This window comes from Pezoporus flaviventris, unplaced genomic scaffold, assembly GCF_033815535.1.
Source record: "Pezoporus flaviventris isolate CSIRO_AGI_PZ_B2104156 unplaced genomic scaffold, CSIRO_AGI_Pfla_v1 ptg000583l, whole genome shotgun sequence".
Classification (NCBI taxonomy): Eukaryota; Metazoa; Chordata; class Aves; order Psittaciformes; family Psittacidae; genus Pezoporus; species Pezoporus flaviventris.
This window is the reverse complement of record NW_026893130.1, coordinates 64,943-77,224: the sequence shown is the minus strand read 5'-3', so window position 1 is coordinate 77,224 and position 12,282 is coordinate 64,943. Positions and strand designations below refer to the sequence as shown.

Here is a 12,282-nt window from a genome sequence, read left to right as displayed (position 1 = left end):
CTTCTATGGGGGTCCCAGTGCTCCCAGTTACCTTCTATGGGGGTCCCAGTGCTCCCAGTGCCCTTCCATAGGGCTCCCCGTATTCCCAATCCCAGTATTCCCAGTTTCACCTCCCCAGTTCATCCCAGTTCCCCCCCTCTTCAGCCTCTGTCCCAACACCCCCCGTCCGCCAGGGGGCGCCCTCCCCTCGGCCCCAACGCGGAAGTGGCCTCTCTGCCCGCTTCCTCTATGGTCCTGCCCCCCCCCCCCCCCGAGCAGTGGGCGGGGCCGAATCCTCGGTCATGTGACCTCGCGCCGCGTGACGTCAACGCGGAAGTGCGCGGCGGCCACCGGTGGGATCGCGGTGAGAGCTCGGATCATAGAGACGGGAGCGGGGGGGGGAGAGAGCGGCCCTAGGGGGGATCATAGAGACGGGAGCGGGGGGAGATAGAGCGGCCCTAGGGGGGGATCATAGAGACGGGAGCGGGAGGGGGAGAGAGCGGCCCTAGGGGGGATCATAGAGACGGGAGCGGGGGGGGAGAGAGCGGCCCTAGGGGGGATCATAGAGACGGGAGCGGGGGGAGAGAGCGGCCCTAGGGGGGATCATAGAGACGGGAGCGGGGGGGGGAGAGAGCGGCCCTAGGGGGGATCATAGAGACGGGAGCGGGGGGGGGAGAGAGCGGCCCTAGGGGGGATCATAGAGACGGGAGCGGGGGGGAGAGAGCGGCCCTAGGGGAGATCATAGAGACGGGAGCAGGGCGGGGATAGAGAGGCCCTAGGGGGGATCATAGAGACGGGAGCGGGGCGGGGATAGAGTGGCCCCAGGGGGGGATCATAGAGACGGGAGCGGGGGAGAGAGAGCGGCCCTAGGCTGGGATCATAGAGACGGGAGCTGGAGGACCAGAGGGGCCCGGGATCATAGAGACGGGAGCGGGGGGGGGAGAGAGCGGCCCTAGGGGGGATCATAGAGACGGGAGCGGGGGGGAGAGAGCGGCCCTAGGGGGGATCATAGAGACGGGAGCGGGGGGGGGAGAGAGCGGCCCTAGGGGGGGATCATAGAGACGGGAGCGGGAGGACCAGAGGGGCCCGGGATCATAGAGACGGGAGCAGGGGGGGGAGAGAGCGGCCCTAGGGTGGGATCATAGAGACGGGAGCTGGAGGACCAGAGCGGCTCTAGGCCGGGACCATAGAGAGCAGCGGGAGGACCAGAGCGGCCTCGCACCATAGAGACACGGGGTGGGGGTGGATGGGGAAAGGGGGCGTGGCCTCGCGCTCTGATTGGCTCTTGCCGTGGAAAAGGGGAGGAGCCAATGGGGAGGGGGCTTAGAAATACCCCTTGGAAGGGGGGGAATCAATGAACAACCCACACACCCCATTGACCCCCACACACACCCCATTGACCCCCATACCCATTGCCCCCCCCACCCCATTGACCCCCACGCCCCATTGACCCCCCCGCCCCATTGACCCCCCCACCCCATTGACCCCCATACCCATTGCCCCCCCCACCCCATTGACCCCCACGCCCCATTGACCCCCCCACCCCATTGACCCCCCCCATACCCATTGCCCCCCCCACCCCATTGCCCCCCACACCCCATTCACCCCCACACCCCATTCACCCCCACACCCCATTGACCCCCATACCCCATTGACCCCCATACCCATCGACCCCCACACCCCATTGCCCCCCCCATACCATTGACCCCCCATACCCATTGCCCCCCCATACCCATTGACCCCCATACCCATTGACCCCCACACCCCATTGACCCCCATACCCATTGACCCCCCATACCCCATTGACCCCCCCATACCCATCGACCCCCACACCCCATTGCCCCCCCCATACCATTGACCCCCCATACCCATTGCCCCCCCATACCCATTGACCCCCATACCCATTGCCCCCCCACCCCATTGACCCCCACACCCCATTGACCCCCATACCCATTGACCCCCCATACCCCATTGACCCCCCCATACCCATCGACCCCCATACCCATTGCCCCCCCATACCCATTGACCCCCATACCCATTGACCCCCACACCCCATTGACCCCCATACCCCATTGACCCCCCCACCCCGTTGACCCCCCATACCCATTGACCCCCCCACACCCCATTGCCCCCCCATACCCATTGACCCCCACACCCCATTGCCCCCCCCATACCCATTGCCCCCCCCACCCCATTGACCCCCATGCCCCATTGACCCCCATACCCATTGACCCCCCCCATACCCATTGACCCCCCATACCCATTGACCCCCCATACCCATTGCCCCCCCATACCCATTGAACCCCCCATACCCATTGACCCCCCATACCCATTGCCCCCCCCATACCCATTGACCCCCACACCCCATTGACCCCCATACCCCATTGACCCCCCCCATACCCATTGACCCCCCCATACCCATTGACCCCCATACCCATTGCCCCCCCCACCCCATTGACCCCCATACCCATTGACCCCCATACCCCATTGACCCCCACACCCCATTGACCCCCACACCCCATTGACCCCCCACACCCCATTGCCCCCCCCCCCATTGCCCCCCCCCCCCTCTCCTCGCAGCCATCCCTATGGAGCTGCTGTTCGGGCGCCGGAAGACGCCGGAGGAGCTGCTCCGGCAGAACCAGCGCGCCCTGGCCCGGGCCATGCGGGACCTGGATCGGGAACGCTCCAAGCTGGAAGCGCAGGAGAAGAAAATCATCCTGGACATCAAGAAGATGGCGAAGCAGGGCCAGATGGTGGGGACGGCCTCGGGGTAGCGGCGGGATAACGTGGGGATAACGTGGGGATAACGTGGGATAACGTAGGGATAACGTGGGGATAACGTGGGGATAACGTGGGATAACGTGGGGATAACGTGGGGATAACGTGGGGATAACGTGGGGATAACGTGGGATAACGTGGGGATAACGTGGGGATAACGTGGGGATAACGTGGGGATAACGTGGGATAACGTTGGGATAACGTGGGGATAACAGTGGGATAACGTGGGGATAACGTGGGGATAACGTGGGATAACGTGGGGATAACGTGGGGATAACAGAGGGATAACGTGGGATAACGTGGGGATAACAGTGGGATAACGTGGGGATAACGTGGGGATAACGTGGGGATAACGTGGGGATAACGTGGGGATAACGTGGGGATAACGTCGGGATAACGTGGGGATAACGTTGGGATAACGTTGGGATAACGGGATAACGTGGGGATAACGTGGGGATAACGTGGGGATAACGTGGGATAACGTGGGGATAACGTGGGGATAACGTGGGGATAACGTGGGGATAACGTGGGGATAACGTGGGGATAACGTGGGGATAACAGTGGGATAACGTGGGGATAACGTGGGGATAACGTGGGGATAACGTGGGGATAACAGTGGGATAACGTGGGGATAACGTGGGGATAACGTGGGGATAACGTGGGGATAACAGTGGGATAACGTGGGGATAACGTGGGGATAACGTGGGGATAACGTGGGGATAACAGTGGGATAACGTGGGGATAACGTGGGGATAACGTGGGGATAACGTGGGGATAACGTGGGGATAAAGTGGGGATAACGTGGGGATAACAGTGGGATAACGTGGGGATAACGTGGGGATAACGTGGGATAACGTGGGGATAACGTGGGGATAACAGTGGGATAACGTGGGGATAACGTGGGGATAACGTGGGGATAACAGTGGGATAACGTGGGGATAACGTGGGGATAACAGTGGGATAACGTGGGGATAACAGTGGGATAACGTGGGGATAACGTGGGGATAACGTTGGGATAACGTGGGGATAACGTGGGGATAACAGTGGGATAACGTGGAGATAACGTGGGATAACGTGGGGATAACGTGGGGATAACGTGGGGATAACGTGGGATAACGTGGGGATAACGTGGGGATAACGTGGGGATGACGTGGGGATGACGTGGGGATAACGTGGGATAACGTGGGGATAACGTGGGGATAACGTGGGGATAACGTGGGATAACGTGGGGATAACGTGGGGATAACGTGGGGATAACGTGGGGATAACGTGGGATAACGTGGGGATAACAGTGGGATAACGTGGGGATAACGTCGGGATAACGTCGGGATAACGTGGGGATAACGTCGGGAATAACGTGGGGATAACGTGGGGATAACGTGGGATAACGTGGGGATAACGTGGGGATAACGTGGGGATAACGTGGGATAACGTGGGGATCACGTGGGGATAACGTGGGGATAACGTGGGATAACGTGGGGATAACGTGGGGATAACGTGGGGATAACGTGGGATAACGTGGGGATCACGTGGGGATCACGTGGGGATAACGTGGGGATAACAGTGGGATAACGTGGGGATAACGTGGGATAACGTGGGGATAACGTGGGGATAACGTGGGGATAACGTGGGATAACGTGGGGATAACGTGGGGATAACGTGGGGATAACGTGGGGATAACGTGGGATAACGTGGGGATAACGTGGGGATAACGTGGGGATAACGTGGGGATAACGTGGGGATAACAGTGGGATAACGTGGGGATAACGTGGGGATAACGTGGGGATAACGTGGGGATAACAGTGGGATAACGTGGGGATAACGTGGGGATAACGTGGGGATAACGTGGGGATAACGTGGGGATAACAGTGGGATAACGTGGGGATAACGTGGGGATAACGTGGGGATAACGTGGGGATAACGTGGGGATAACAGTGGGATAACGTGGGGATAACGTGGGGATAACGTGGGGATAACGTGGGGATAACAGTGGGATAACGTGGGGATAACGTGGGATAACGTGGGGATAACGTGGGGATAACGTTGGGATAACGTGGGGATAACAGTGGGATAACGTGGGGATAACGTGGGGATAACGTGGGGATAACGTGGGGATAACGTTGGGATAACGTGGGGATAACGTGGGGATAACGTGGGGATAACAGTGGGATAACGTGGGGATAACGTGGGGATAACAGTGGGATAACGTGGGGATAACGTGGGGATAACGTGGGGATAACGTGGGGATAACGTGGGATAACGTGGGGATAACGTGGGGATAACGTGGGGATAACAGTGGGATAACGTGGGGATAACGTGGGGATAACGTGGGATAACGTGGGGATAACGTGGGGATAACAGTGGGATAACGTGGGGATAACGTGGGGATAACGTGGGGATAACGTGGGATAACGTGGGGATAACGTGGGGATAACGTGGGGATAACGTGGGATAACGTGGGGATAACGTGGGGATAACAGTGGGATAACGTGGGGATAACGTGGGGATAACGTGGGGATAACGTGGGGATAACAGTGGGATAACGTGGGGATAACGTGGGGATAACGTGGGATAACGTGGGGATAACGTGGGGATAACGTGGGGATAACGTGGGGATAACGTGGGGATAACAGTGGGATAACGTGGGGATAACGTGGGGATAACGTGGGGATAACAGTGGGATAACGTGGGGATAACGTGGGGATAACAGTGGGATAACGTGGGGATAACGTGGGATAACGTGGGGATAACGTGGGATAACGTGGGGATAACGTGGGGATAACGTGGGATAACGTGGGGATAACGTGGGGATAACGTGGGGATAACAGTGGGATAACGTGGGGATAACGTGGGGATAACGTGGGGATAACGTGGGGAATAACGTGGGGATAACGGGATAACGTGGGGATAACGTGGGGATAACGTGGGGATAACGTGGGGATAACGTGGGATAACGTGGGATAACGTGGGGATAACGTGGGGATAACAGTGGGATAACGTGGGGATAACGTCGGGATAACGTGGGGATAACGTGGGGATAACGTGGGGATAACGTGGGGATAACGTGGGGATAACAGTGGGATAACGTGGGGATAACGTGGGGATAACGTGGGGATAACGTGGGGATAACGTGGGGATAACAGTGGGATAACGTGGGGATAACGTGGGGATAACGTGGGGATAACGTGGGGATAACGTGGGGATAACGTGGGGATAACGTGGGGATAACGTGGGGATAACGTGGGGATAACGTGGGGATAACAGTGGGATAACGTGGGGATAACGTGGGGATAACGTGGGATAACGTGGGGATAATGTCGGGGTAACGTGGGATAAAGTCGGGATAACAGTGGGATAATGTTGGGATAACATGGGATTTGGAATGCCTTGGGATGGGGATGAGGGGACCAGGAATGCCTTGGGATGGGGACCACAAGGAACCAGGAATCCCTTAGGATTGGGGTGAAGGAACCGGGAATGCCTTGGGATTGGGATGAAGGAACTGGGAATCCCTTGGGATGGGGATGAAGGGACTGGGAATCCCTTGGGATGGGGATGAAGGGACTGGGAATCCCTTGGGATGGGGATGAAGGGACTGGGAATGCCTTGGGATGGGGATGAAGGGACCAGGAATCCCTTAGGATTGGGGATGAAGGGACTGGGAATCCCTTGGGATGGGGATGAAGGAAATGGGAATGCCTTGGGATGGGGATGAAGATATCGGGAATGTCTTGGGATGGGGATGAAGGAACTGGGAATGCCTTGGGATGGGGATGAAGATATCGGGAATGTCTTGGGATGGGGATGAAGGAACTGGGAATGCCTTGGGATGGGGATGAAGGGACCGGGAATGTCTTGGGATGGGGCTGAAGGAAATGGGAATGCCTTGGGATGGGGATGAAGGAACTGGGAATCCCTTGGGATGGGGATGAAGGAAATGGGAATGCCTTGGGATGGGGATGAAGATATCGGGAATGTCTTGGGATGGGGATGAAGGGACTGGGAATGCCTTGGGATGGGGATGAAGGGACCAGGAATCCCTTGGGATGGGGATGAAGGAACTGGGAATGCCTTGGGATGGGGATGAAGGGACCAGGAATGTCTTGGGATGGGGATGAAGGGACCGGGAATGCCTTGGGATGGGGATGAAGGGACCGGGAATCCCTTGGGATGGGGATGAAGGAAATGGGAATGTCTTGGGATGGGGATGAAGGAACTGGGAATGCCTTGGGATGGGGATGAAGGGACCGGGAATGCCTTGGGATGGGGATGAAGGAACTGGGAATGCCTTGGGATGGGGATGAAGGAAATGGGAATCCCTTGGGATGGGGCTGAAGGGACCGGGAATCCCTTGGGATGGGGCTGATGGCGGGGTCCCCATTGATCTCGGTGGCGGCGCCTCCAGGACGCGGTGAAGATCATGGCCAAGGACCTGGTGCGGACGCGGCGCTACGTGAGGAAGTTCATCACCATGAGAGCCAACGTCCAGGCCGTGGCCCTCAAGATCCAGACCCTCAAATCCAACAACTCCATGGCGCAGGCCATGAAGGGGGTCACCAAAGCCATGGCCACCATGAACCGGCAGGTGGGGGGCCCCAAGGGGCAAGGCCGGGGCCACCAGGAGGTGGCTACGGGGGGGTCAAGGTGGTGGCTTCCATGGGGTGGTGCCTCCATGGGTTGGGTCCTCCATGGGTTGGGTCCTCCATGGGTTGGGTCCTCCATGGGTTGGTGCCTTCATGGGTTGGGTCCTCCATGGGTTGGTGCCTTCATGGGTTGGGTCCTCCATGGGTTGGGTCCTCCACGGGTTGGGTCCTCCATGGGTTGGGTCCTCCATGGGTTGGTTCCTCCATGGGTTGGGTCCTCCATGGGTTGGGTCCTCCATGGGTTGGTTCCTCCATGGGTTGGGTCCTCCATGGTTTGGGTCCTCCATGGGTTGGTTCCCCCATGGGTTGGGTCCTCCATGGGTTGGGTCCTCCATGGGTTGGGTCCTCCATGGGTTGGGTCCCCCATGGGTTGGGTCCTCCATGGGTTGGTTCCCCCATGGGTTGGGTCCTCCATGGGTTGGTTCCTCCATGGTTTGGGTCCTCCATGGGTTGGTTCCTCCATGGTTTGGGTCCTCCATGGGTTGGGTCCTCCATGGGTTGGGTCCTCCATGGGTTGGGTCCTCCATGGTTTGGGTCCTCCATGGGTTGGGTCCCCCATGGGTTGGGTCCTCCATGGGTTGGTTCCCCCATGGGTTGGGTCCTCCATGGGTTGGGTCCTCCATGGGTTGGGTCCTCCATGGTTTGGGTCCTCCATGGGTTGGTTCCTCCAGGGTTTGGGTCCTCCATGGGTTGGTTCCTCCATGGTTTGGGTCCTCCATGGGTTGGGTCCTCCATGGGTTGGGTCCTCCATGGCTCAGTGGCCCCATGGCTCGGTGGCCCCATGGCTCAGTGGCCCCATGTCCCCCTGCGCAGCTGAAGCTGCCCCAGATCCAGAAGATCATGATGGACTTCGAGAAGCAGGCCGAGATCATGGACATGAAGGAGGAGCTGATGAACGACGCCATTGATGACGCCATGGGGGACGAGGAGGATGAGGAGGAGAGGTGGGAGCAATGGGGACATCAATGGGGACCAATGGGGTATCAATGGGGACCAATGGGGACCAGTGGGAGCAATGGGGACATCAATGGGGTATCAATGGGGACCAATGGGAACATCAGAGGACACCAATGGGGATCAATGGGAGGACCAGTTGGGACCAATTGGAACACCAATGGGGACATCAATGGGGTACCAATGGGGACCAATGGGAGCATCAGAGGACACCAATGGGGACACCAATGGGGACCAATGGGAGCATCAGAGGACACCAATGGGGACCAATGGGGACATCAGTGGGGTACCAATGGGAACATCAGAGGACACCAGTGGGGACATCAATGGGGATCAATGGGGACACCACTGGGGCACCAATGGGAGAACCAGTTGGAACCAGTTTGGACACCAATGGGGACCAATGGGACACCAATGGGGACATCAGTGGGAACCAATGGGGACCAATAGGAGATCAATGGGGGCATCAGTGGGGACCAATGGGGACACCAGTTGGTTGGGTCATCAGGGGCAGCAATGGGGACCAATGAGGGGACCAATGGGGAAATCAGTGGGCACCAGTGGGGACCAATAGGAGATCAATGGGGGCATCAGAGGACACCAATGGGGACATTCAATGGGGCACCAATGGGGACATTCAATGGGGCACCAATGGGGACATCAGGGGGCAGCAATGGGATCACCACTGGGGACATCAATGGGAACCAGTGGGGACATCAATGCGGCATCAGTGGGGCACCAGTGGGGACTAATGGGGGGACCAATGGGGTCCAATGGGGGGGCCATGGGGCGCTGGTGTCACCTCCTGCTGCTGTCCCCTCAGTGACGCCGTCGTGTCCCAAGTGCTGGATGAGCTGGGGCTGAACCTGACCGACGAGCTGGCCAGTGAGTGGGGCGCTATGGGGCAATGGGGGATATGGGGCAATGGGGGACAGTGGGGGATATGGGGCAATGGGGGGGATGGGGCAATGGGGGATATGGGGCAATGGGGGGGATGGGGCAATGGGGGATATGGGGCAATGGGGGACAGTGGGGGATATGGGGCAATGGGGGTAATTTGGCAATGGGGCAATGGGGGGCAGTGGGGTAATGGAGGGTAAAGGGCTCTAGGGTCTCTATGGGCTCTATGGGTGCTATGGGGATCTCTGGGGCTCTATGGGCTCAATGGGTGCTTTGGGTGTTGAGTGCTATGGGCTCTATGGGGCTCTGTGGTCTCTATGGTCTCTATGGTCTCTATGGGTCTCTATGGTCCCTATGGTCTCTATGGGTCTCTATGGGTCTCTATGGTCTCTATGGGTCTCTATGGGTCTCTATGGTCCCTATGGTCTCTGTGGGTCTCTATGCTCTCTATGGGTCTCTATGGTCTCTATGATCTCCATGGGTCCCTATGGCCTCTATGGGTCTCTATGGGTCCCTATGGGTCCCTATGGGTCTCTATGGGTCTCTATGGGTCCCTATGGGTCTCTATGGGTCTCTATGGGTCCCTATGGATCTCTATGGGTCCCTATGGGTCTCTATGGGTCTCTATGGGTCCCTATGGGTCTCTATGGGTCCCTATGGGTCCCTATGGGTCTCTATGGGTCTCTATGGGTCCCTATGGGTCTCTATGGGTCTCTATGGGTCTCTATGGTCTCTATGGGTCTCTATGATCTCTATGGGTCCCTATGGGTCCCTATGGGTCTCTATGGGTCCCTATGGGTCTCTATGGGTCTCTATGGTCTCTATGATCCCTATGGGTCCCTATGGGTCTCTATGATCCCTATGGGTCCCTATGGGTCCCTATGGGTCCCTATGGGTCTCTATGGGTCCCTATGGGTCTCTATGGGTCCCTATGGTCTCTATGGGTCCCTGTGGGTCCGCCCCTGACGTGGCTCCCGTTTCAGCGCTGCCGCCGCCAGGGGGCGCTCTGTCGGCGGGGGAGGGGCGCCCGGCCGAGCCCGCGGCCGCTTTGGCCGACGCCGACGCCGACCTGGAGGAGCGGCTCAAGAACCTGCGGCGGGACTGACCTCTGACCCCTGACCCCGTGGCCTCTGACCCCCTGACCTGGGACGGGTGGTCGCTGACCACGTGACCCTGACCTTTGGCCGTTGACCCTGACTCGTTACCTACAGTCTCTGCTCTGTGACCTCTGACCCCCATTCACATGATCCATGACCTGTGACCACGTGACTCGTGACCTGTGACCTCTGACCCCCGTTCACATGAACCATGATCTGTGACCAATGACCACGTGACTCATGACCTGTGACTTCTGACCCCTCATTCACATGGACCATGACTTGTGACCTTTGACCACGTGACTCATGACCTATGGCCTCTGACACACACACACACGATCGCATAATCCATGACCTGTGACCAATGACCATGTGGCTCATGACCTGTGACCTCTGACCCCCGATCACACGAGCCATGACCTGTGACCAATGACCATGTGATCAATGACCTGTGACCTCTGACCCCTGACCTGTGTGACCCTCTGACCGCATGAACCATGACCCACATGACCTGTGACCAGGTGACCTGTGACCCGTGACTCCATGCCCTGTGACCTTTGACCCCCGATACATGACCTGCGTGCTCTGCCCCCTCATCATGTGACCTACGACCTCTGCCACGTGCCTGTGACATGTGATGCCTGAGCCCTCATGTGACCTCCTGACGTGTGACCTTCGACCTCTGACCCCTCACCTGTGCCCTTCGTCCACTGACCCCGACCATGACCTGCGTCGTGTGACCTTTGACCCCATCCTGACAATGCCCTTTGACCTTTAGTGACCCCAGGGCTGCCCCTGAGTCACCTTTGACCTCTCCCTGTGTCGGGGGGGGGGGGCGCACCTGGGACACACTACAGGGGGGATCTGCCCCCCCATTGGCCAATTGCCCCCCCCTTGCCCCATTTACCCCCCCATTGGGTTATTTACCCCCCCATTGAGTTATTTACCCCCCCATTGAGTTATTTACCCCCCTTACTGGGTTATTTACCCCCCATTGGGTTATTTACCCCCCTATTGGGTTATTTACCCCCCCATTGAGTTATTTACCCCCCTATTGGGTTATTTACCCCCCCATTGAGTTATTTACCCCCCTATTGAGTTATTTACCCCCCCATTGAGTTATTTACCCCCCCATTGGGTTATTTACCCCCTATTGAGTTATTTACCCCCCTATTGGGTTATTTACCCCCCCCTTGGGTTATTTACTGCCCCATTGGGTTATTTACCCCCCTTATTGGATCATTTACCCCGCTTATTGGGTTATTTACCCCCTTAGTGGGTTAGTTACCCCCTCATTGCCCCATTTACCCCCCCCATTGAGTTATTTACCCCCCTATTGGGTTATTTACCCCCCTATTGGGTTATTTACCCCCTATTGAGTTATTTACCCCCCCTATTGGGTTATTTACCCCCCCTTGGGTTATTTACACCCCTCAGCTTCTTACCCTCCCCCCCTATTTGCCCCCTCTTGGGGTATTTGCACTGTTCTGTTCCCCCCCCCCCCCCCCATATTTACCCCCTTTGGGGGTTGCCCAAATAAAGGCCTGAGATTGGTTCCCGTTGCTTCCCCCCCCGGCTGCTTCCTATGGGGGGGGAAGGGGGGGGGGGCAGGATGGGACCGGGAATGATGGGAGTTGGATGGGATTCCAATGGAAAAGTTGGGAATGCTTTCCCATCGGGGGGGGGGGGGGGATCCGGGGGGGGGTTTCCATGGAAAAGATGGGGTTTGGGAGCATGGGAATGGGATGGATGGGGGGGGAGGGGGTGTCCAAGTGGGGAATGCCGGAATTCCAGGCGAAATTCCACCCGCACCGGGCCAATTCCCAACACTTCCCCTCCCCCATCTTGGCCTCTTCCCGTTTGTTTGCGCTTTTCCCGTTGGATTTTGGACTTCCCAGGTTGGGCCCCTCCCCCCCCCCCACCCCCAA

General features: G+C 58.2%; 1 protein-coding gene across 1 annotated transcript; it reads left to right on the top strand.

The window, feature by feature from the left end:
* Positions 1 to 2,559: 2,559 nt before the first annotated feature.
* Positions 2,560 to 10,399, top strand: CHMP2A (charged multivesicular body protein 2A). Its single transcript, XM_061443955.1, has 5 exons — positions 2,560 to 2,735; positions 7,166 to 7,345; positions 8,217 to 8,347; positions 9,181 to 9,242; positions 10,241 to 10,399. The coding sequence occupies exons 1-5, from the start codon at positions 2,568 to 2,570 to the stop codon at positions 10,360 to 10,362; spliced, it is 663 nt and encodes a 220-aa protein (XP_061299939.1). The 5' UTR covers positions 2,560 to 2,567; the 3' UTR covers positions 10,363 to 10,399.
* Positions 10,400 to 12,282: the final 1,883 nt, after the last annotated feature.